The following is a 19,706-nucleotide window of genomic DNA, read 5'->3' as shown; positions in this document are numbered from 1 at the left end:
AAAAAATAAATACATAGATAAGAAAATTAATTAACAAAATAAATTAATAAGGCCACAATAGTATTTTTAGGTAAGACGGGGACCAAACGTGCAACAAAAATAAACAGTATAGACCATTTAAGTTAAAAATATAAGTTAGCAACCAAAACCACAAATTCCCCCAAACCACAGGGACTATTCATGTAATTTAATTTTTACTTTTCGTTTTGTTCATAAACTTGTTGAAAGCGTTCACATCTAGGATTTAACCTGCTATAGCAGGTCATAATGGTCATATGTGAACATTTCCAAAAAGTTTGTTACCTAGATATCTAAAAAAAAAAAAAAAAAAAAAAAAAAAAATAGTTACGTGAACATACAAAAAAGTTAATTACCTTGATAAGTCATATTCCGGCAATTTTTTTACCACGCTTAGGTTCAAATTTCATCTTAAAAATAAGTAAATTTTACCTGTTAAAAAAAAACCTATTACAAAATCTTAAAGCAAAAACCTAAAAAGAAATATCCGTAATGCAAAAAATGTTATGTTCACAACGAAATAAGAAATAAAAACAAGTCATTAGTTACCGCAAAATCCCTATGTAGCAATATTCTTATATTTTACAAAAATTCTAATTAATTTTCAACAAAATATATTTTTTAAAATTTTTTGTTGCGATAGAGATTTTCAAACAATATATTTACATCAAAATATTTATATTGCTTAAGAAAAACTTAGATCAATTGATATTTTACAAAAAACAAAAAAAAAAAAAAAAAAAAAAAAAAAAAAAAAAACCTGTTATATTGCCAAAATGCATTTCCTTATTTTTTTTGGAAGCGACAAATATAATTAAAGACACCATGATTAGTAAGTAACTAAATCATTCCATCCAACTACCACAATCGTAGAGCTTCTTTACTTACACCAATTATAGGATGTGGATGTAACATTTCGACTCCCAGATATTACATTTATTTATTTATTTTGGGATTTAATGAGTGACTCGGCAAGTTGTGTGTTCGACTCGCCGAGTAGAATTGGATTTGAGCATGCGGGTTAAATAACCGTGTAACTCCCCGACTCTCAGGTAATAATTTTATGGCTTTAATTTTCATAAATTGCAAGGTCTACTCGACGAGTTGTAGCGATGTCATTGGTCCTGTCAGTAATGCTCTAATCCCTTGCTTTGTCGCTCGGCCGTATCTTTTGTTGTGGAGCTCTGGGGCGCCCTTGGTGGGCGCGAGCCTCTTAGAAGGACGCATTTGGCGGATGCTAATCCTTTTGCTAGTGTGCCCTGCCCTTAGGGACGCTGGTGGGCGTTAAGCCCGCTTGACCTGGTCTTCCAGATGCGCTAGCCTTCTGAGCTGGGCACAGCCCTTTCTTGCGGGCTAGGGCACGTTATCAAGTCCCCCAATCCGATAGATGTAGCGTTATTGTGATAGCTACGATGTTCTGGACTTAATTGCTCTATACGTGCATGTTTTCAATTCACCCGCCATTCCGGTTTTTAGTGACGACGTGGCCACTCATCATGGTTGGCGGTTACGTCATCTGTCAGGGATTTTGATTATCCCGCTTTTCCTTTTCTCATATAAGGACACTCATCGTTATATTTTCCTTTTTCTTTATGCTTCCTCGCTTCTGTTCTTCTTTCTTCTAGGGTTCTTTTCCTCTCTTCTTCCATGGCTTATTCATCTGGAACTCTTCATACCGGTGCTTAGTACAAGTATTTGGTGGAGACATACCGCCTTTCTTCAGCAGATGGAGTCGAGTTCCCGTCGCCTGGCTCGTCTATTACGTCTCCTCCTCCTGGCAAAGTGGGGATTTATCTTAAATCCCTTAACGTCAGGTTACGCCTTCCTCTTACCGATTTCCAGGAAGAGGTCCTGCAAAAAGAAGGTTGTAGCATCCGGATGTTGACTCCCAACACTGTGAACAAGATAGTGGCGTTTGAGATGATTTGCCGCGCTAACGGCGTTCTCCCTGACTATTTTGTCTTTAAATTCTTCTTTAGGTTTTGTTGCACTGGTGACAAGTGCACTTTTTTCGTCCAGCAAGGGGGGCATACCTTAGTTCCCGATGGAAAGACCCCCAAGAACTGGCAAGACAAGTGGTTATGGGTGAATCACGGTTTGGCAGGCAGCAGACGGTACCGTGCTAACTCCTTCGCCGATCTCACTCCCAAATTGTTTCCGCACAACCAAAGTGTCGCCGATCTTCTAAAGAACATCCAGGTTTCTTCCACTGTTGCTGAAAAAACTTGTTAGGATTTGAGATCTCACAGAACAAAAGCATAAGAGTAAACAAAGATCTTAATTTAGCAGCGGTAGCCCATGAAGCAGCCTCTTCAATTGCATTGAACAATTCATTTTCATCTCCAAGCAATCCAAGTTTCTCACATGCACTTCGAAATGTTGGAAGTAATTCACCACCTACGGTTCTTATGTCCTTGAAGGAATGACAACCTTTTTGATGTGAAAGCATCATTCAGAGGTAAAACATCTCACCAGCGGATGGATGGATGTATATTAGTCGACCTATAGATGGTGTTCTGTCCGTGACTCTACGTTTCCAATGTTTTCTGTTTTGAACTCATCGGTATTAAGAAAGGTAATCAACATAGCGTAGATCGCGTCCACTGGTGTCAATCTTACTATTTGCAAGTCATTCCGGTAAACTAGTGGCTTTTGCATATGGATTAGAGACGACATTGTCAAGCTGTTCATTGTCTCTGAATGTGATGTTTTGCATGTTTTCCAGATGAACAACACGGACCTTAAAAAGCCAATGTAGGTGATCAGGTAATGGTGTTAAATTTGTAAGCAGGTATTGTGGTTTTAGATAAAGTACCTGCACGAGAGGATTTCAGTAATGTATTACGAAATCAAAAATTCTCCATGATGCTTCATGAGGACAGATAAATCTACTATTTACAAAGTTTTTGATTTCGTCCATTTCAGTAGGAGCATTTTTTCCAATATCAGCAATGGTAGAGGGATTTTTTGTAATAGCGAATTTTATACGATCATCTCCTTTTGATATGTATTTAAAGAGGTACTTTACTAGCATATTCCACCCATAGTATTCGACGTTTATATGGGCATGAAAATGCAGCAACAAAGCTCGATTGTAGGGCACAACGTAACTATTATCTAAGAAAATTCCATTCTTTTGGACAAAGTGAGAAGTTCGACGTCTCTTGTAACACGTGTAACCATTTTTGTCAAATGTAGATACCATTTGATATTCCTTTGGGAATTTTTTTTGAGCATGATCCTGTAGACATGCATGGGGCGTCATCTTTTGCAATTCCGCAAGGTACATGCATCATAGATTCAGTTACTATCCTATACAAAACTGGGTCAGCAATTGGATCTGGAATCCACGCGGATATGTATTCATCCAGTTGGTTGGCATCTTTTATCTTGTTTGGGTGATGAATTAATAATAAGATATGGCAGTGAGGAAGACCTTTTGGAACTCTATTGTGTATATATAGATCTACATTAGGAAAAAAAATTATATTTGAAAATGCAAATTACTGGTATAAACCAAATCATTGGTGTCATCTGGTAAGCAATAAATATATTACCTGCTGAAACTTTTCCAAATGGTTTCTGCATTTTGAGAAAGTTAGTGAAGGAAAGCAATTTCATGTGAAAGACCCTTGTTATAATATTGGGACGATCTTCGGCTTTTAACGTTGGAAATCTATCCATGTATCTACAAATTTCTGGCCATTTGACATTACATGTAAATGTAATTAAATACTGTGAATTTCCATGAATTCTACATATTGCCAATGCATCTTGATAATGTTTATACATATAGAGAGAGGACCGCTAGTAAATGTTGATGGCAAGAAATTCGTTTTCCTATGTCTTTCCCCTTACTATCACCACACATTACCGCATCATGTATACCCTGAAGGAATTCATTCCGAATGGCATTTTGATTATATCGAAAATAATTAAGTCTATCTTGTTCTATGCAAGCATACGCATCAACCATGTATTGTTGAAAGAGGCGGCCGCCTCTTAGGATCAAAGTATACAAATTAAGTCGGTCATGTAATTGGTAGCTATAGAACATGTTCATTGTTATTTTTCTTATCTTTCGCTAGCTTGTCACCAGTTAGGCGTAGTTTATCAGACCAACCGCTTTCACCATGTATAAACAATAGAGGATATTGCAAGGGCATGTACAGAGGATGTAGAGTGTTTATTTGTTGAGGTCCATTGACCCTGTAACGTATGACAATGTAGTAACCATCAAACTCGGGATCTAAGTCACTCAAAATTGCACCTATACAGCCTGGAGTAGGATTACCATAACGCGAAGAGTTATAGGAATTGTATAGACAATTTGAAAAAGTCAGTATATTAGAAGAACGACAAAGGTCACGTGCATTCCTGAAAAGTCCAGTTTATTAGTATTGTCAAGAATTTAAATAAGTAGAGTGCCAATGTCAGAGTTTAAGGGTGTTCGGTTTTCATTAGAAAAGAAGCTCATTTTATTAGACACCTCGTTTTCAGTGTCGTATATATACATTTGCAAGAACCGGAGGTGTTCATTAGGCAGAGGACAATACGAACCAAGCCAATGATAAACCCGACCTTCAATTTTGAAAATGTATGGACCAGAGCCAATGCTTATAGACTCATCAACTTTTCCACCAAAAGATGTCATCGCGAACATACTGTTGTAAGCACGTATATCGGCAAGAAATTCAGGTTGATCAAATAAAGTCACCAACGATGGAGGAGGAATCATAGAAAATGGAAGTTTGACCTGGCCATTTTTGCAACAATTATTATACCGTGCTCGATTGGATGACAATGCACTCACATGCTCATCGTACCAAAATAAGGCATAACAATGCTCACAAACATAGGTATAGTCACTATTGTCTATGTATAAAGAATCAATAAGATGGTTGTTAGACGATGCAATATGTTCATCGAGTGTATAACGTCTCTTTCGGGATGAAGGCATAGATAAGATAGTTATTAAAAGAAAGTGTTTGTTGGACTGAAATTAGATTAAGACACTAATACATGATAAAGTAAATAATAAATTGTTAAATAACTGAAAATACAAAAAATAAACCTTTAAGCGAATTGTTTACTACACCATACAACAAGTAAACAACAACAGGGTACCTACGGAAAATAGAATAGCAAAACCAAAAAATAAGAAGCATGTTATGGGTGTTTACATTAAGAAAGAAAAAATGTTAAGTGACCTGTAAAGGAAATTCTCTATGCCGATTTCTTAGTTTCTTGAGTGTATCATAACAGTTTTTATTAGCTTTTTTCATATAAGTTTTATAAACAAAGGGCATTAAATGAAACTGGGTTGATAGTATTTTACCTATAACTTTTACCATAGTAAAAACTATGATTTGGAGCGCACACTTTCAAAAGCTATATCTTACAGAGGTAAAAAGTTTGTACTTTTTTAATCAGAATTGGTGCCCCTTTATGAATAGTAGAACCTGAAAAACCTTAGGTCTCTTATAGGGGAAGAAACATTTTTTTGGACGAAACACAAAAATATCATAATATGGGGTATATAGACAACAATATATGTATTAATTTTGAGAACATGAAGATGACGTCGATAATAAACTTTTTTATACTTTTAGAATGGATCCAAAAGTGATTTTTTGTTTGTCAGTGATAAATACGGTATGAACCAAAGAAAAAAGCGATAAGCCAATTATAATCAAACAAAATAACATCAGAATAGGAAGATGCCGACAACAATCTATCTATTAGTTTCCATAACAGAAGGATGACGAAAGAAGAAAGTGATAAACATGGTATTAACTAAAAGTTAACTTTTTATACTTTTAGAATCGATACAAAAAAGATTTTTTTTTTTGTCAGTGATAAATAATAAGGTATAAACGAAGAAGAAAGTGATAAGTCAATAATCCAAATAGGAAAAAATACATATGCAGTAAAATCGAGGAAATGTAAACGGATTGGTGAACTTCGATAGCTTCGTAAATAGGGCATAAAGAAAGACATTATAAGTAAAATTATGCAACAGATGCATAAAAGAATGGATGTTACCTCGTCAAACAGTTGGAATGGTAAAGGAAAAGTGCAGGTAGAATACGTCGATGATTGAAAAAAAAGAAGGAAGAAATTTTTACTTGTGGAGACAAAGATAAGAAGTAACAACGGTCCAATAGAAAGAAAATGAAATAAAAAATTAAAGAACATTTCGTATAAGGATTAGAGCATCTCCGATGGTTAAGTCATATTATCATTTAAAGGTGTTGTCACATCATCATTATAATAAATTAACCTATAATTAAATAACCACTCCAATGGTTAATCTTCTCACATAGTTTCTTTTATAAAATTTCAACTAATTTATCCATATCTATCTAAAATGTTCTATAAAACCCCCTTATTTAACTATTCTTCACTTAAACACACGTATTTTAATTTTATAAAAAACATTATAATAAATTGTTTCAAAATAAGTATATTACAAAATAGCGTTCAGAAAAATTAATACGTAAAAAACTATTACGGAATAGTGATAAAAAACATTGAAAAAAAAACATATAATCATTATAATTTTATATTCCATATATGAAATGTCCTTAGATATTTAATATAAATAATTAATTAGTAAATAGATAAAAAATATTTAAAACTAAAATATATTTAGGAAGGTAAAATGAAATATAGCTAAAGTATGAGGATGTTAAATGACAAAATATAGAAGTATATTGACACCTCAATATATATATATATATATATATATATATATATATATATATATATATATATATATATATATATATATATATATATATATATATATATATATATATCATGGTTGCAGAAACCGCTAATCGGCCGTTAATCGGTGGACTAGAGATTTAGGATTAATCGGCTAGGCGAGGATTAATCGGGGACCATTAATTCTTAAGAAAATTATTAAAAAATTTATAAATCTAACTTTAATTCTCCAAAAAAAGTGATTAATCGGCGATTAGGTCCGATTAAGTCCGATTAGGTCCGATTTTGACCTGCATTGACCAAACCCGATTAGGTCCGATTAGGTTCGATTAGGCCCGATTAATTCCGAATTTGACCTGCATTGACCAAGCCCGATTATAGTGACCGATTAGCAATAAATCTCATCGGTGGAGGTCCAATTAGCGATTAATCGGCCGATTTCTACAACACTGATATATATATATATATATATATATATATATATATATATATATATATATATATATATATATATATATATATATATATATATATATATATTGAGTGGTCAATAAAAAAAAAGCAAATAAGCTGCTCCAATGATAATAAACTATAAAAAAAACAAAGATAAATACTAATAAGTTATAAATAAGTCATCATTGGAGATGCTCTTAGAATGAAAAGATTGGAAATGAAAAATAGAAAAAGTAAAAGGTAGAGAAAAGAAAAAAGAAGGAAACCGACATTTGTATTAAGAATATATATAATGTTCTTAATTCGTTTTCAAGTTAAATTGATTTCACATTTTTGTTGTCTCGAAACAGATTTTTGAGGTTTATCTAGATTGTTTGGGTAGTGACATTACTATTTTATTTCATATGAAGTAGAGATTAGGATGAACTTTAGATCAAGAGTTTACAATAAAATTGATTTTCGTCAATTTTAAGCCAGTTGGTCTTGTTGCTTGAGCATCCATGGAGGCATCAACATTATCTATTGTGCCAAATTTCATGCAATGTGTCTCAAACACTTCTCATCGGGTGTCATAATTTAGTCAGTCAAGATCAAGGATAAAGGGAATGAAAGCTTTGATTTTGGTTTATGTAGTATGGTTTTTTAGAGGGTGGAGGGGTGGAAGAGACCATCTTCATTGTCCATGGTGATCATTGATAATCAGAAAGAATATGGAAGGAGGTGTAGATAGATATCGTGACACAAAGAAGAGAGAGTGAAAGAGTACGAGTTATGTATTTTGCTCTAATACCCCACGGAACAATATTTTCCCATAAACTAAAGATATATTAATGGTAATTATATACAAATTACAATAAGGTTTAATGGGCTATGGCCACAAAGTGGGTAACAATATACATACACAGGGTCGGCTTAATGCAATGTAAATCAAAGTTAGGGCTTAGGGCCCCACATCAAGAGGGCCCCACAAACCAAGGAGTCCATGTATTATATCCCTAATCGGCTAAGGCTCTAAACAACTAAAAAAACGACGTTTCTTCTTCCAAAGTTCCACTGCATACGATTTATGTGTTTGCGTCCCTAATCCCTCATCGCCTGCTCTGTTGATCTGCATTCTCCAATCTCCATAAACGGTAATAAACTAGTTCTTCCAAGTTTCATGATCTATCTGTTCTCCTTCTAATCTTGTTAACTTGTTTTCATGTCATATGATATATTGATATTGATTGTATATTTGTATTGTAGACTACAGACTTGTTAGGGTTAATACTTATTACTTAATGAAAGGATACATGTGGAATGTAATTAAATTAATAAATGGGGTTTAATTTTAAATTTTTGTTTATACAGTATAATATATTATAGAACATTTGGGTAAATCGGCCTTAATTATTATGACAATAACAAGAATACATATGGCATGTGTCACACCCCTAAACCAGAACGACGGAATTGTTCGAGGGCGGATGACTTCATGTAGTATCACAACAATTGAATACATAGTAAAGAAACTAATACAACCATCATATATAATATTTAAAAGTTTACATTGTTGAAAGGTACTTGTTTCAAAAACAAATTACAATATGATGTCAAAATTAAATTAAGCTAACGCAGCAGCGTCCCTTCTTCAAAAGCTGTAGTTTACCTGTATTACTGAATCCTTGAGAAATACAAGTGGTTTTGAAAGAGTAGATCAACATTTAAGTTGTTGAGTTCATAAGTATTTAGTGACAATGTTTATATGAAATAGAATGAAAATGGTTTGTACATGTTTAAAAAGTTCCTAGAAAATCTCATATTTTCTACTATAGTAGATGGTAGTCTGATTGTTCCAAAATTGTAATGCAATAGTGCTTTTCATGCTTAAAATAGTAGGTTTATGTATAAATTGTTTAAGGCATTTGAAAAACCTCGTAAATCAATGTGTTTTTAATACTCCATGTGAGTCTTATAACCATACTATTTAACCAGGATGCCTATAACAACGTTCTTCAGGCGTTGGAAAGTTATGACGTTTATCACCCCAAGTCTGCCGGCCTAGCTGTAGTTAACAACTTAGGTGTGGGATTGTCAATCCCGTATAGATCTGTACACAAGTATCACACTCCCCCTACCAGGGATTATGGTATATAATACAGGACTTAAAATGCATACTCGAAAGTACGTAAAATGTCTCACAAAACTTAGTATAAAACAGATTTACGTATGAAAATGTCCATTTGTTCTTGTGTATGAAAATATCTCTTTGATATAGTGTTTCTAGTATGTAAATGTTCATGATTTTCTCGTAAACCATACCTATTATAGTTTTTCAAGTGTGTGTTTCGTTCATATAGTAAACCCTAGTGTAATGCTCACTTGTTATGTAAATTATAACATTTAAAGTGACATAAATGATCACATATACGTAGAGTATAAATAAAGTGTTTGATTCGTATATATATATATATATATATATATATATATATATATATATAAACATGTTCTATTTCCAAAAGACAAGATGTTACCAAGAATATTTATTGCATACAAAAGTTCTCATGTAGTAGTTATCAATCACATATGATTACTAGATAAAAAGTTTATATAGTGAAACTTTAGGCTACACACGATAATACCCGTGTGTTTACTTGTATCCCCCCCCCCCCCCCTCTCAAAAGTGTATAAAAAGCATTTATCAAACATTTAAAAGCGTAGTTTATAGGGGTATGAACTCACTTGATAGATCGAAGAAGGTGAGATGAAAAGCGATCAGAACTTTGACTTGAGAAAGCGGATTTTCTCGGAAATCTCGGGAGCGTAAACTTCCTTCGGGGCTTGGGTATGGAAACCGGGGCTTCAGGATATTATTTGCATGCAAAAGGAAGTAAAAACGCAAGAAAAATGAGAGAAAATGAGCAATTTACCCGGAACCCTCGCATCCCTTTTATAGGGGCTGGGAACCGCCTCGGTACGCTGGGCGTACCCGTGCGTCATGCGTGACCGCATCCTCGACTGCTGGAACTTCGGACGGGACAAGACATAGGGGAGTAGAGGGGCGACGTGGACGTTCCGAGGCCTAGTCCTCGAGTGCGCTGGGCGTACAAGGGTATGCTGGGCGTAACTCGGATTGGCCCGGTGACTCCTCCTTCGGATAATACCGAATTTTTATTTAAATTTATATTTTAATTATTTAGTAAACTTCAAAAATTCATATCTTCTTCATACGAACTCCGGTTTCGACGTTCTTTATATCCACGCATAGGTGAGACTACGCTCTACAACTTTTGTTTAGACTCCGTCGGAAAATTTTGAAATTATTTTTATTATTTATTTTTAAAAGGTCGGGGTAGGAAAAGTTCGTTAGAAATCCATAACTTCTTTATCCGATGTCTGTTTTTTCCAGACTTTTTACCGTTGAAATACCATTGTCGAGACCTTCGATTCTCATTTAGGTCATTCCGGTCAAAAGTCGCTCGCTCTCTGTTTCGAGTTTTTAACTGTCTACCGCTATACCGAACTTGGAAAAATCATAACTTTCTCATACGAAATCAGATTTGGACGTTCTTTTTATGTACGCTCATGGTTTAATAATATCTAACATAGTAGGTAACCAAATAAAGACTTTTGTACATTTTATTTTCAAAGTTAATTTCATTATTTTCAAAAGTGGTTACAATACTTGGCTTTGTAGGTCATTACATAGAATCGAAATATCGGGTTGTCACAGCATGTACACAATAACAAGATAATTTAAGAACTTTTTTATTATGACAATGTATTTTTACATCAAATAACCACCTTAATTAGGTGAAGTATTGACGCCATTTAAAGCAAGAGAAGACAATATCTTAGATTTACATAAATAATATTTTTAGATTTAATTATAATTCGATGATCAAACTGTTGTAACTCACATCTATGAAAATTTAACCATAGGGTTAATGAAACCAAAAACTATATATTTTATTTGTTTGTGGATCACGGCTGTGATTTTTTAAATGTCAACTAACTAACCTTTACTTCTCAAAGTTGATAGTAATATCAAAGGGTCCAAAAATTTTGGTTCGCTTAAAGCCCCAAATTGATTGAGCTATACATACATACATATCTCCATAGACTAACAATGTCAACTATTTGGGTATGCTTAAATCTTCCTTGCTTTTATGCATCGCTCCTTTTTCGTAGAATTAAACAGTAGCAATCAAGAGGAAGACACTCTATGTGTGGAAAAAAAAAATAAACGAGGGTTAAAAACTTCATGCACCTATACCAAAGAAAAAAAAAAGTTATTGTGTTTGCCATACTTTTATATCCAATTTAAATTATTTTATTTGTTGGTATGGCCAACCAAAAAAAATATTGAAACGAGCTTGGGCCTAGGCAGGCTAGGTCTTTCATACCAGCCCATGGGTCGGTTCACTTTGCCCCGTTTTATCATCTCTAAAAGTTTTTATGAAACGTAAACGTAATCAATGATCAGGAATTTAGTCGTTTAGGATTAAAACATGTTTCTCGTTTCGGACCCCGTCGCTCTTGGACATTTACAGCTTGCCATTTTCGCAAACACTTTGAAAGCAATACGCTGCACAGACGAAGTGGTCTTTCATCCCCTTGTTGGAGTTCGATCGAGTTTAAGCTTATCTAAAAAGCAATTCTTCAGGTCACTCTCTCACCTAGTTTTATTACAGTAACTGTCTCGATTTCATTGATTTCAAATTGAAACCGGATGCGCGACAAAGAGTCGAAACTGTTATCCTGAGTTGATAGAACCAACTAAGTTGAAAAACAACCAAATCAGAATAGCATAGTTAAGCGAGTTCGAGGATTTGACTTTGTCCTCGATGAATTTGTTAAGCACAATTTACGAAGTTTAAGGATAAATGCAAGTATAAGGAATTGATATGAACACATTTAGTCATTCTACACCAATTTTCGGGGGAACAAGTTGTCTGTTTAGCATTTTCTTCTTTATGTGGCTTATGTTATCCATGATTGCTGACACCAACCGAATCTCCTTGGATGGATTGTAGCTGTCTTTTTCTTTCCATAAACTTCCCTTTCATAGCTTGAAAGTAATAAACAAATTTGAAATTTTTTCCCCTTTTGTTCTTTCTTGTTGTCTTACTTCTCTTGGTTAGGTTTCCAATCTGGTATATATCAATCCAACACAACAAATACAATTGGTAACGTGAAGCTGTTTCTTATGCTGCCATATCGGTATCATTCCAAGCATCTTTCAATTTTAATCAATATCACCTAAATATTTTGTTCGGATGCCTATGGGTGTCGGTTTCTTTTTTTTAGATATGAAAAGAGACATGCATACAATGACAATGCTTCCAAAATCTCTAAATATGGCAAAATCTAACAGAAAAAAAAAATAAATAAAAATAAAAAAAGCGGAAACTTCCAAACAACTCATGATACTATGTATATATAGCCAACTTGTGTGCCTCACATTTTTCATCTCATTAGGTGTAGCTCGTCCAAGAAAAGTCAACAAACAGCAGCAACAATGATGAACAACATGCAATCCCAATCCACAGAGAGGTTAGAATGATTTTTGAATAACTTCATCAGATCTTTCAAGATCCGATTTTTTTTTTAATCTTGTGTTTTCTGATTGGTTTTTAGGTATGCGGTTGTGACTGGAGCAAACAAGGGTATTGGGTTTGAGACTGTTAGACAGCTGGCAGCTGGCGGCGTGACAGTCGTGTTGACAGCTAGGAATGAGAAGAGGGGTACAGAGGCCATGTCATTGCTCCATGAGCATGGTTTTCCAAACGTACTATTCCATCAGCTCGATGTACAAGACCTTCAAAGCATAGAAGGTTTGGCCAATTTCATACAAACACGATTTGGGAAACTCGATATCTTGGTAATTACAAGACTTTGGAGAAACTTAAAGCCACTCTTTTATGACCAGAATTTTCCTAATTTTTGTTTTGTTTAAAACTAAAAAGGTGAATAATGCTGGAGCTTCTGGAGTTGTGGTGGATGAAGAAGGTCTAAGGGCTCTGAATATAGATCCAGCATCTTGGGTAAGCAAATTACATAATTGTCCTCTCCTCTTAGTTTTATGATCTAATAAAATCCAACTTGGTTGTAGCTATCTGGCAAGGCCACGGACATGGTTCAAGGGGTGATTAAAACAACCTATGAAAAGGCGAAAGAATGTCTTGACACAAACTATTATGGTGTCAAGAATCTTACACGGGCACTCCTTCCACTCCTACAACGTTCCACTTCCGGGGGTAGAATCGTAAATGTCTCTTCCATACGAGGTGAATTATGGGTAAGAGGTTGTTTCTTTTTGACTTATTGATGAGCTTCTGTTAATCACTTAACCTGGGCATCTATATATAGTTGTGTATTTTTTACTTAATATGGACAAAATGACTTAATGAGTTGAGCCAAAAAAAAAAAGACTTGCTTAATGTATTAAGACACCAACCCTTTAAACTCCTACCAAGTTAATGTTGATGACTATTGTAAAAAAAAATTGAAATATAAGGGTCAAGTGCTAATTTTATTTTATTCGAACAGTATTTGGTATAGAAAAGAAACAAACAAACTTTATCCAGGGAAACATCATTACCCATACATTTTTTTAATGAGAAAAACAAAGACACTTGTATATGTAGTTTTGAGTATTTGGTGTTATAGTATGTTGTGTGTAATTATTATGTATGTAGAGGATTCCGGATGAAGAACTAAGAAAGGAACTCGCAGATGTAGAGAATTTGAGTGAAGAGAAGATCGACGGATTTGTGGAGAAGTTTTTAGATGATTTGAGGAACGATGAACTTGAAGTCAAAGGATGGTCAAAGATGTTACCAGCTTACAGTGTGTCAAAAGCTATGCTTAATGCGTACACACGAGTTGTTGCAAAGACACACCTGAATATGTGCATTAATTGTGTGCATCCGGGATATGTCGACACTGACTTGAACTGGCACACGGGTACAATGACATTGGAAGAGGGAGCACAAGGCTCAGTTATGTTGGCTCTTTTACCCCAAGGTGGTCCCACCGGTTGCTATTTTGATCGTACACAAGTTGCTCAATTTTGACCCTCTTGTTTCTTGTATCTATTAATTTTATCTTGGTTTTTCCTTTTTCTTTGCTGGACTAGTCTATGAAAAACCAGACACATTATCAAGAATTTTACTTCATGTAATAACCAACCTCACAGGGTTAGTATCACCAAGTCACCAACTATTATGGATGTTTTGAAATTGATCCAAGTTAACCTTTTGTGAGACAAACAATGTGTGCATATATCTACCATGCCCTTATCCTATATATATGGGATGAAATTGATTTTGATTATATTACAAATGAAAAATAAAAAAATAAAAATACTTCGAGTTGATACATTTAAAAGATTATGCACATAAGTGGGAGTTGATTGGTATTTGGTGTAAATGCTGATATGGAAATTTGAAATTATTTTATTATGGCTTCCGTTGACATAGAAAGCTAATCATGAATGATGAACATGAACCCCAAGGAAGGCCAGAGTTTTGGATGTGTTAGTAGTATGTGCACTCTACTTCTTCTTCTATAGTAATAGTACTACCCTTCCTTTTTTGCCTATACAAACCAAAATCTCGTGCCAACAAATACAAAAACTCTAGTATTCTTTTTTTTTTTTTTTTGTTAAGTTAAGAGAGAGATTTACACTACACGTTGAAAGAGAAACTAAATGATATCCACATACTCCTCCGCCTGGTTATCACCTGGTCCTCTAGGCATTCCTGGACCATCAGATCTTCCATACATGTACCGCTCATCCCCACCTGATTTTGATTTTAATTTTTAATATTAATTATCAAAGATAATATAATTATAATTATAATATGATTTATTTATTACCACTATCACTGTCGGATGCATCTGCAAGCTTTGCAATCACATCAATCAATGCTCGTTCATGTTCCTACACAAATCCAAAAATATATCAACCTACTGTCTACTTGCTACAATCAAGGAGATCATTCCTTCCTACTATTTTGTTAATTTTCATTGCTTAGTAATGGAGGGTGTTTTTTCTCCATTCCACATGAAATAGAAGTAAAAATTATTTGTTGAATTAATGAGCTTTTATTATGTTTATTTTTTTTTTATGGGAAGGTTTTCATGTCATGTCGTACCTTGAGCATTTTCTTTGCTTTTTCTATCTCAAGCAGATCCGGATGACTAGCATCAAACACCTTTTCCACCTGCCAAGATTTAATAAAGATTCAGAGAAGAATAAAAAGAAAAATTATAGCCTAATTACAGAAAAGATTACTATTAGAAGCAAATCACCTCTTTTAAAAGAGTATCAGTGTGAAGTATTTCTATTTCATCTGAAGCTTTGGTGTCACCATTTTGCAAGGGTGGGTTTGGGTAGCCTTTTCTAGATTGTTCCTTTGAGTTCCCTCTACCCCTTCCAAATCCATGTCCTGGCCCACCATGAGTAACTTGATGAGAACCCTGCTCCTCACCTATCCATTGAATATCCTCTGGTGGAATCTGGGATTTTAAGGTTTAATACTTTACTTTACAAATTACAACCACAACATGTTATGTACTTTATAAATGATGCTGAAAATCTACCTCCTTCAGATTAACCCATTCAAAGCTTTCCTGTGGTGTATTCTTATTATAAAGGAGTGCATGTCGTCCCTGCCAAGTTTAAATATATTAACATTGGTAAAAAAAAAAAAAACATCTTTTACAGTAACAAAGTCAACACCTGTACAGGGTTGTAGTCAACTATGACAGCCTCATAGAAGTTATTGTCATCAGGCCATCTAGTTCTTAATTTCCTTCCAATTAACTGATCCCTTGTAGTACCCACAACCACATCACTTGCTTCATTTGGTATACCAATAGTAGAAGATCCATGATTTGAAAGCATTCCCCTTGGAGTTCTCCCCATTAAAGGGTATCTTGGGGACTTCATTCACAAATCACATTCAAGATTCAATATTTTATTTCTTAATTAAAACTAATAAAACAATAATATTTACTTAGGGGCTGTTTCTTTTTTACTTACTGCCCTGGGTAAAGCACTTAATCTATACATGGTTGTTTCTTTTTTTTTGACTTAAAAAACCTGGCTTAATGTATTAAGACACCAACCTTTTACCTATTTTCCCTTCTTTTTACCTACCAACTCCTCTCACATTAATATCATTGAATATTGTGAAATTTGTTTTCTGGAATATAAGGGTAAAACAGTCATTTAGTCTCATTCAGCCCCTTTATTCATTCTACACAAGAAACAGACCTTATGCATACAAAACTTCACCCATATAGGACTTAATGGGGGTAAAAAAACAAAACAGCCCCTTAATATCAAATCCAGAATTGAATTATAAATGTACTCACGGATTTAGGGGTTTGGATTCCAGCTCCTAATCCGGGAAACGATTGTGTGGGTAAAGACAGGGGCAAAGTCGTCTTTTGCCTTTTCCGAGATGCTGAAATGGTTGGACTGAGTGAAATAGGGTCGTGGATAGATTGGGGAATGTTGAGCATTGTGGTACGTGTCCCTCCTGATGTCCTCCACTCCCTGATTCTTATAATGATGTCATCTGTATTTACCTTGGAGAGTAGTTCTCTATGTTCATCATCAGAAACTCGCAGCTCTTTCCGAAGTTCAGTTATTAATCCTTCCTTCTCCTGAGAGGGCATTTAAGTAAATTCATCAGATCCATCACAAATCAAGCCTGGGATATAGAGTTGTAGAAAGGTTTAAATCATACCCATGAAAGCGCATCAGATTGTGCTTTGAAAGCTCGTAGCACTGAACTGTATGCTACTTGCTCAAGGTAATGAATTTGGGACTCCATCTCATGTTGCATCATTGTAAAACTGACAACCCTGTAAAATCTACAAAATTAGTAAACAAATAAAGAAGTTACATTAGATTCTTCTTTCCTCTTTTTAACCCTATTAGGATTTCCTTTCAGCTAATAATCAAAACTGAAGGATTTCAGTCATCCAAGATACCAGAAATCTCTAGTTTGATGTGGACCCTACTTACCTAATACATATGCAACCATCATTCCTTTTGTTTTGTTGGTAAGTAATTGCATGTTCCAATTGATTAACCAGCACGTGTTATATTTAGGAGGTTGGAAATGGATCTGTATTTATTAAAGATCCACACAAGAAAAAGGAACGTGTGGTTTTGATAAGAAAGATAAAGGGTAGGAAAATGTAGTTTTTATTAAAAAATAAATGTTTAGAGGAATGTACTATTCCAGGTATGCAAACAGAATAAACAAGCACTTTTTCCATTTATCCAGCCCATTCAATCCAAACAAATCATCATATTCTGTTTTGTTTGTCCTTTAATAAGTCAAGCCGACAAATATTGTCATCACTCGTCACCACATGAAAGATCACATGCCCCTTATCTCATGTAGGAAAAAAGGAAACATGTATAAGGACACGTTATCTAAGCAACTGTAGAAGAAGATGTGGACCATAAGTCTGTGTTTGTTTTTTTTAAAGTCTGCAGGCTACGCGTAATTCTTAAATGTCTAAAACCAAAATAAACCCAACAATAGTAAGCGCCAAATACCATTGAAGACCTTCATATAGATATACTTGGGCTTGAAATTCAAAGCTTTTATCAGTTCAAACAAGAAATCATGGAAGATTTTAACAACTGTTGAGATTAACAACCAAAATTAATCCATATCTATGCAACATCCAACGGTTAGTACCAAAACCAATCCCAATCTATGCATCATCCCACTGATCATACTAAACAAATGAAAATGCAGTCCATAAAAGTAAAATAATCATATATTAATTCTTTTAACCATATCACGTAGTAACATTAATATTTCTATAGATAAAGATATCATAACCATCAAAATTCATTTTACAAACGATTGGAGCAAACTAAACAACCACAATTGTGAATAAAAAGATTAAAAAAACTTCCGACAACAAGCAAAACCTGCGAAATCAGACCTTTCAAGTATGAACATTGAAGAATTACTCGTTGTTCCCACTTTCTACCAACATAGTAATCAAAATAAGGTATCTGGGAAAGCACCCTGTTTTTTACAAAATCGAAACAAACCTAAGAAGATTTGCAATGTACACGACGATGTGTTTGTATCAGTGTATGTGTGAGAAACTTGGCAGCGGAAGCAAATAGCAAGACTTCCAATCCGTGCCTGGTGGAGAGAGAGAAACACAGCCAGTGGAGAAGAAGAAGGAGGGTGAGGGACGGAGTCAGAGGCAAGGAAACTAAGTAGAAGGTAATTTAGCGGAGCAGATGAAGATGTGTATGTATGCAATGCCAATACATCTTACTTGCAATTTCGTTGTGTTATAATTGCAGCTTATAAATGATTTTTTCCGACTATTAATTGGAGAAGAATGGGCGTTTTCTATCTCGAAACCCTAATTGCAAGCCATAAACATACAAATAGAAGGCAAGAAACCACCTAAAATAAGCTCACCCAGCCTAATTTTGTTATCGTGGTGTATTTACACATGATTAAGCTGTAATATCCCCAATTTCAACCTTTCATTTCAGGTAAACTATAGCTCGAAGCTTGAAAACAATTAAACGAAAGGGTAAACATAACCAAATTCGCATACTATATGTTACATTGAAACCCTAAACAATCTGCAGAACATAATAAAATTGCATCAAATTGGGTGATTACGAACAACTCACCGCTGCAGAAATCAAATCGCAAAGACCAGATCTTCTTCGAGATGGCAAAAGAACCCTAGAAGCCAGAGAAATTGATGCCAAAAATTGCTTCCCGGTCGAAGTGAATCCAATTGGGACGAATACAATCGTACTTCAATGAGAATCTAGTAATGTGAAGAACTAGCCTAGCATTCTGCATGAATTTTGCAGAAAGATGGGATGAGTGAGACAGATTTTGCTTTGACAATGAGGAATAATTGGAAAAATAATGGGGTTTATATAGAGGGACGGAAGCGATTGGATATTGCTGACTACGGAAATGTATATAGCGGACATGAAAGAATTTTCGAATTGGATTTTGTTTGTCGCCGGGGTTCCGTTTCTTTCCGTGAGTTGCATATGACACCCTCCATTTTTTTATCATTATAAAACTTCAGTCCCTATCGTATTATATATATATATATATATATATATATATATATATATATATATATATATATATATATATATATATATATATATATATATATATATATAAAGGTTCAAATGAGAACCAAAAAAGGTTAAGAACCGTAAAAACCTCTAATTTTAGATGTTTATAAATGATTTAGGGTTTAGGTTTTAGGGTGCTTATAAAGGGTTTAGGGTTAAGAGTTTAGGGTTTAGGGTTTAGGGTGTATGGTGTTTATAAAGGGTTTAGGGTGTTTATATAGGGTTTAGGGTTTAGGGTTACCATAAACCCTTTATAAACATCTAAAGTTAGAAGTTCTTACGGTTCTTAACCTTTTTTTGTTCTCATTTGAACCACTCCATATATATATATATATACATATATATATATATA

General features: G+C 34.4%; 3 protein-coding genes across 5 annotated transcripts; 1 reads left to right on the top strand and 2 right to left on the bottom strand.

Moving 5' to 3' along the window:
- Positions 1-2,647: 2,647 nt before the first annotated feature.
- On the bottom strand, positions 2,648-3,223 carry LOC145009837 (uncharacterized). Its single transcript, XM_078968466.1, has 2 exons — positions 2,918-3,223; positions 2,648-2,833 (listed from the first exon to the last, which is right to left on the bottom strand). The coding sequence occupies exons 1-2, from the start codon at positions 3,221-3,223 to the stop codon at positions 2,648-2,650; spliced, it is 492 nt and encodes a 163-aa protein (XP_078824592.1).
- Positions 3,224-11,661: 8,438 nt separating this feature from the next.
- On the top strand, positions 11,662-14,423 carry LOC145012619 (short-chain dehydrogenase/reductase 1-like). Its single transcript, XM_078971415.1, has 6 exons — positions 11,662-11,845; positions 12,661-12,735; positions 12,820-13,063; positions 13,149-13,226; positions 13,295-13,480; positions 13,881-14,423. Exons 1-6 carry the CDS (start codon positions 11,691-11,693, stop codon positions 14,256-14,258), a joined length of 1,116 nt encoding a protein of 371 aa, XP_078827541.1. The 5' UTR covers positions 11,662-11,690; the 3' UTR covers positions 14,259-14,423.
- Positions 14,424-14,619: 196 nt separating this feature from the next.
- On the bottom strand, positions 14,620-19,168 carry LOC145012620 (protein EMSY-LIKE 1-like). Of its 3 annotated transcripts, none has more exons than XM_078971419.1 (9): positions 18,884-19,168; positions 16,944-17,061; positions 16,567-16,860; positions 15,929-16,132; positions 15,790-15,858; positions 15,499-15,705; positions 15,342-15,410; positions 15,067-15,127; positions 14,620-14,987 (listed from the first exon to the last, which is right to left on the bottom strand). In XM_078971419.1, the coding sequence occupies exons 2-9, from the start codon at positions 17,043-17,045 to the stop codon at positions 14,890-14,892; spliced, it is 1,104 nt and encodes a 367-aa protein (XP_078827545.1). In that variant the 5' UTR covers positions 17,046-17,061; positions 18,884-19,168; the 3' UTR covers positions 14,620-14,889. The 3 variants fall into 3 exon arrangements, with proteins under 3 accessions (XP_078827545.1, XP_078827544.1, XP_078827543.1); XM_078971418.1 differs by having other exon boundaries at positions 15,064-15,127; positions 16,944-17,070; positions 18,884-19,167; XM_078971417.1 differs by having other exon boundaries at positions 15,064-15,127; positions 18,884-19,166.
- Between the last annotated feature and the right edge of the window lie 538 nt (positions 19,169-19,706).

This window comes from Lactuca saligna, chromosome 8 (assembly GCF_052625555.1).
Source record: "Lactuca saligna cultivar CGN05327 chromosome 8, ASM5262555v1, whole genome shotgun sequence".
NCBI classification, from domain to species: domain Eukaryota; kingdom Viridiplantae; phylum Streptophyta; class Magnoliopsida; order Asterales; family Asteraceae; genus Lactuca; species Lactuca saligna.
The sequence above is the reverse complement of the archived record's forward strand: the minus strand, read 5'-3'. Positions and strand labels throughout refer to the sequence as shown.

What these genes read in the sequence shown, in the direction of transcription:
- LOC145009837 (XM_078968466.1), bottom strand. Translation starts at nt 3,223, where the DNA reads ATGGTATCTACATTTGACAAAAATGGTTACACGTGTTACAAGAGACGT. An exon ending in TGGACGAAATCAAAAACTTT is followed by an intron (nt 2,834 to 2,917) that starts GTAAATAGTAGA and finishes CCTCTCGTGCAG; the next exon opens with GTACTTTATCTAAAACCACA.
- LOC145012619 (XM_078971415.1), top strand. Translation starts at nt 11,691, where the DNA reads ATGTTTCTCGTTTCGGACCCCGTCGCTCTTGGACATTTACAGCTTGCC. An exon ending in TTGGGAAACTCGATATCTTG is followed by an intron (nt 13,064 to 13,148) that starts GTAATTACAAGA and finishes AAAACTAAAAAG; the next exon opens with GTGAATAATGCTGGAGCTTC. An exon ending in CCATACGAGGTGAATTATGG is followed by an intron (nt 13,481 to 13,880) that starts GTAAGAGGTTGT and finishes TTATGTATGTAG; the next exon opens with AGGATTCCGGATGAAGAACT.
- LOC145012620 (XM_078971418.1), bottom strand. Translation starts at nt 17,045, where the DNA reads ATGATGCAACATGAGATGGAGTCCCAAATTCATTACCTTGAGCAAGTA. An exon ending in AATCTGATGCGCTTTCATGG is followed by an intron (nt 16,861 to 16,943) that starts GTATGATTTAAA and finishes ATGCCCTCTCAG; the next exon opens with GAGAAGGAAGGATTAATAAC. An exon ending in AAGCAAAGAAAATGCTCAAG is followed by an intron (nt 15,128 to 15,341) that starts GTACGACATGAC and finishes GGATTTGTGTAG; the next exon opens with GAACATGAACGAGCATTGAT.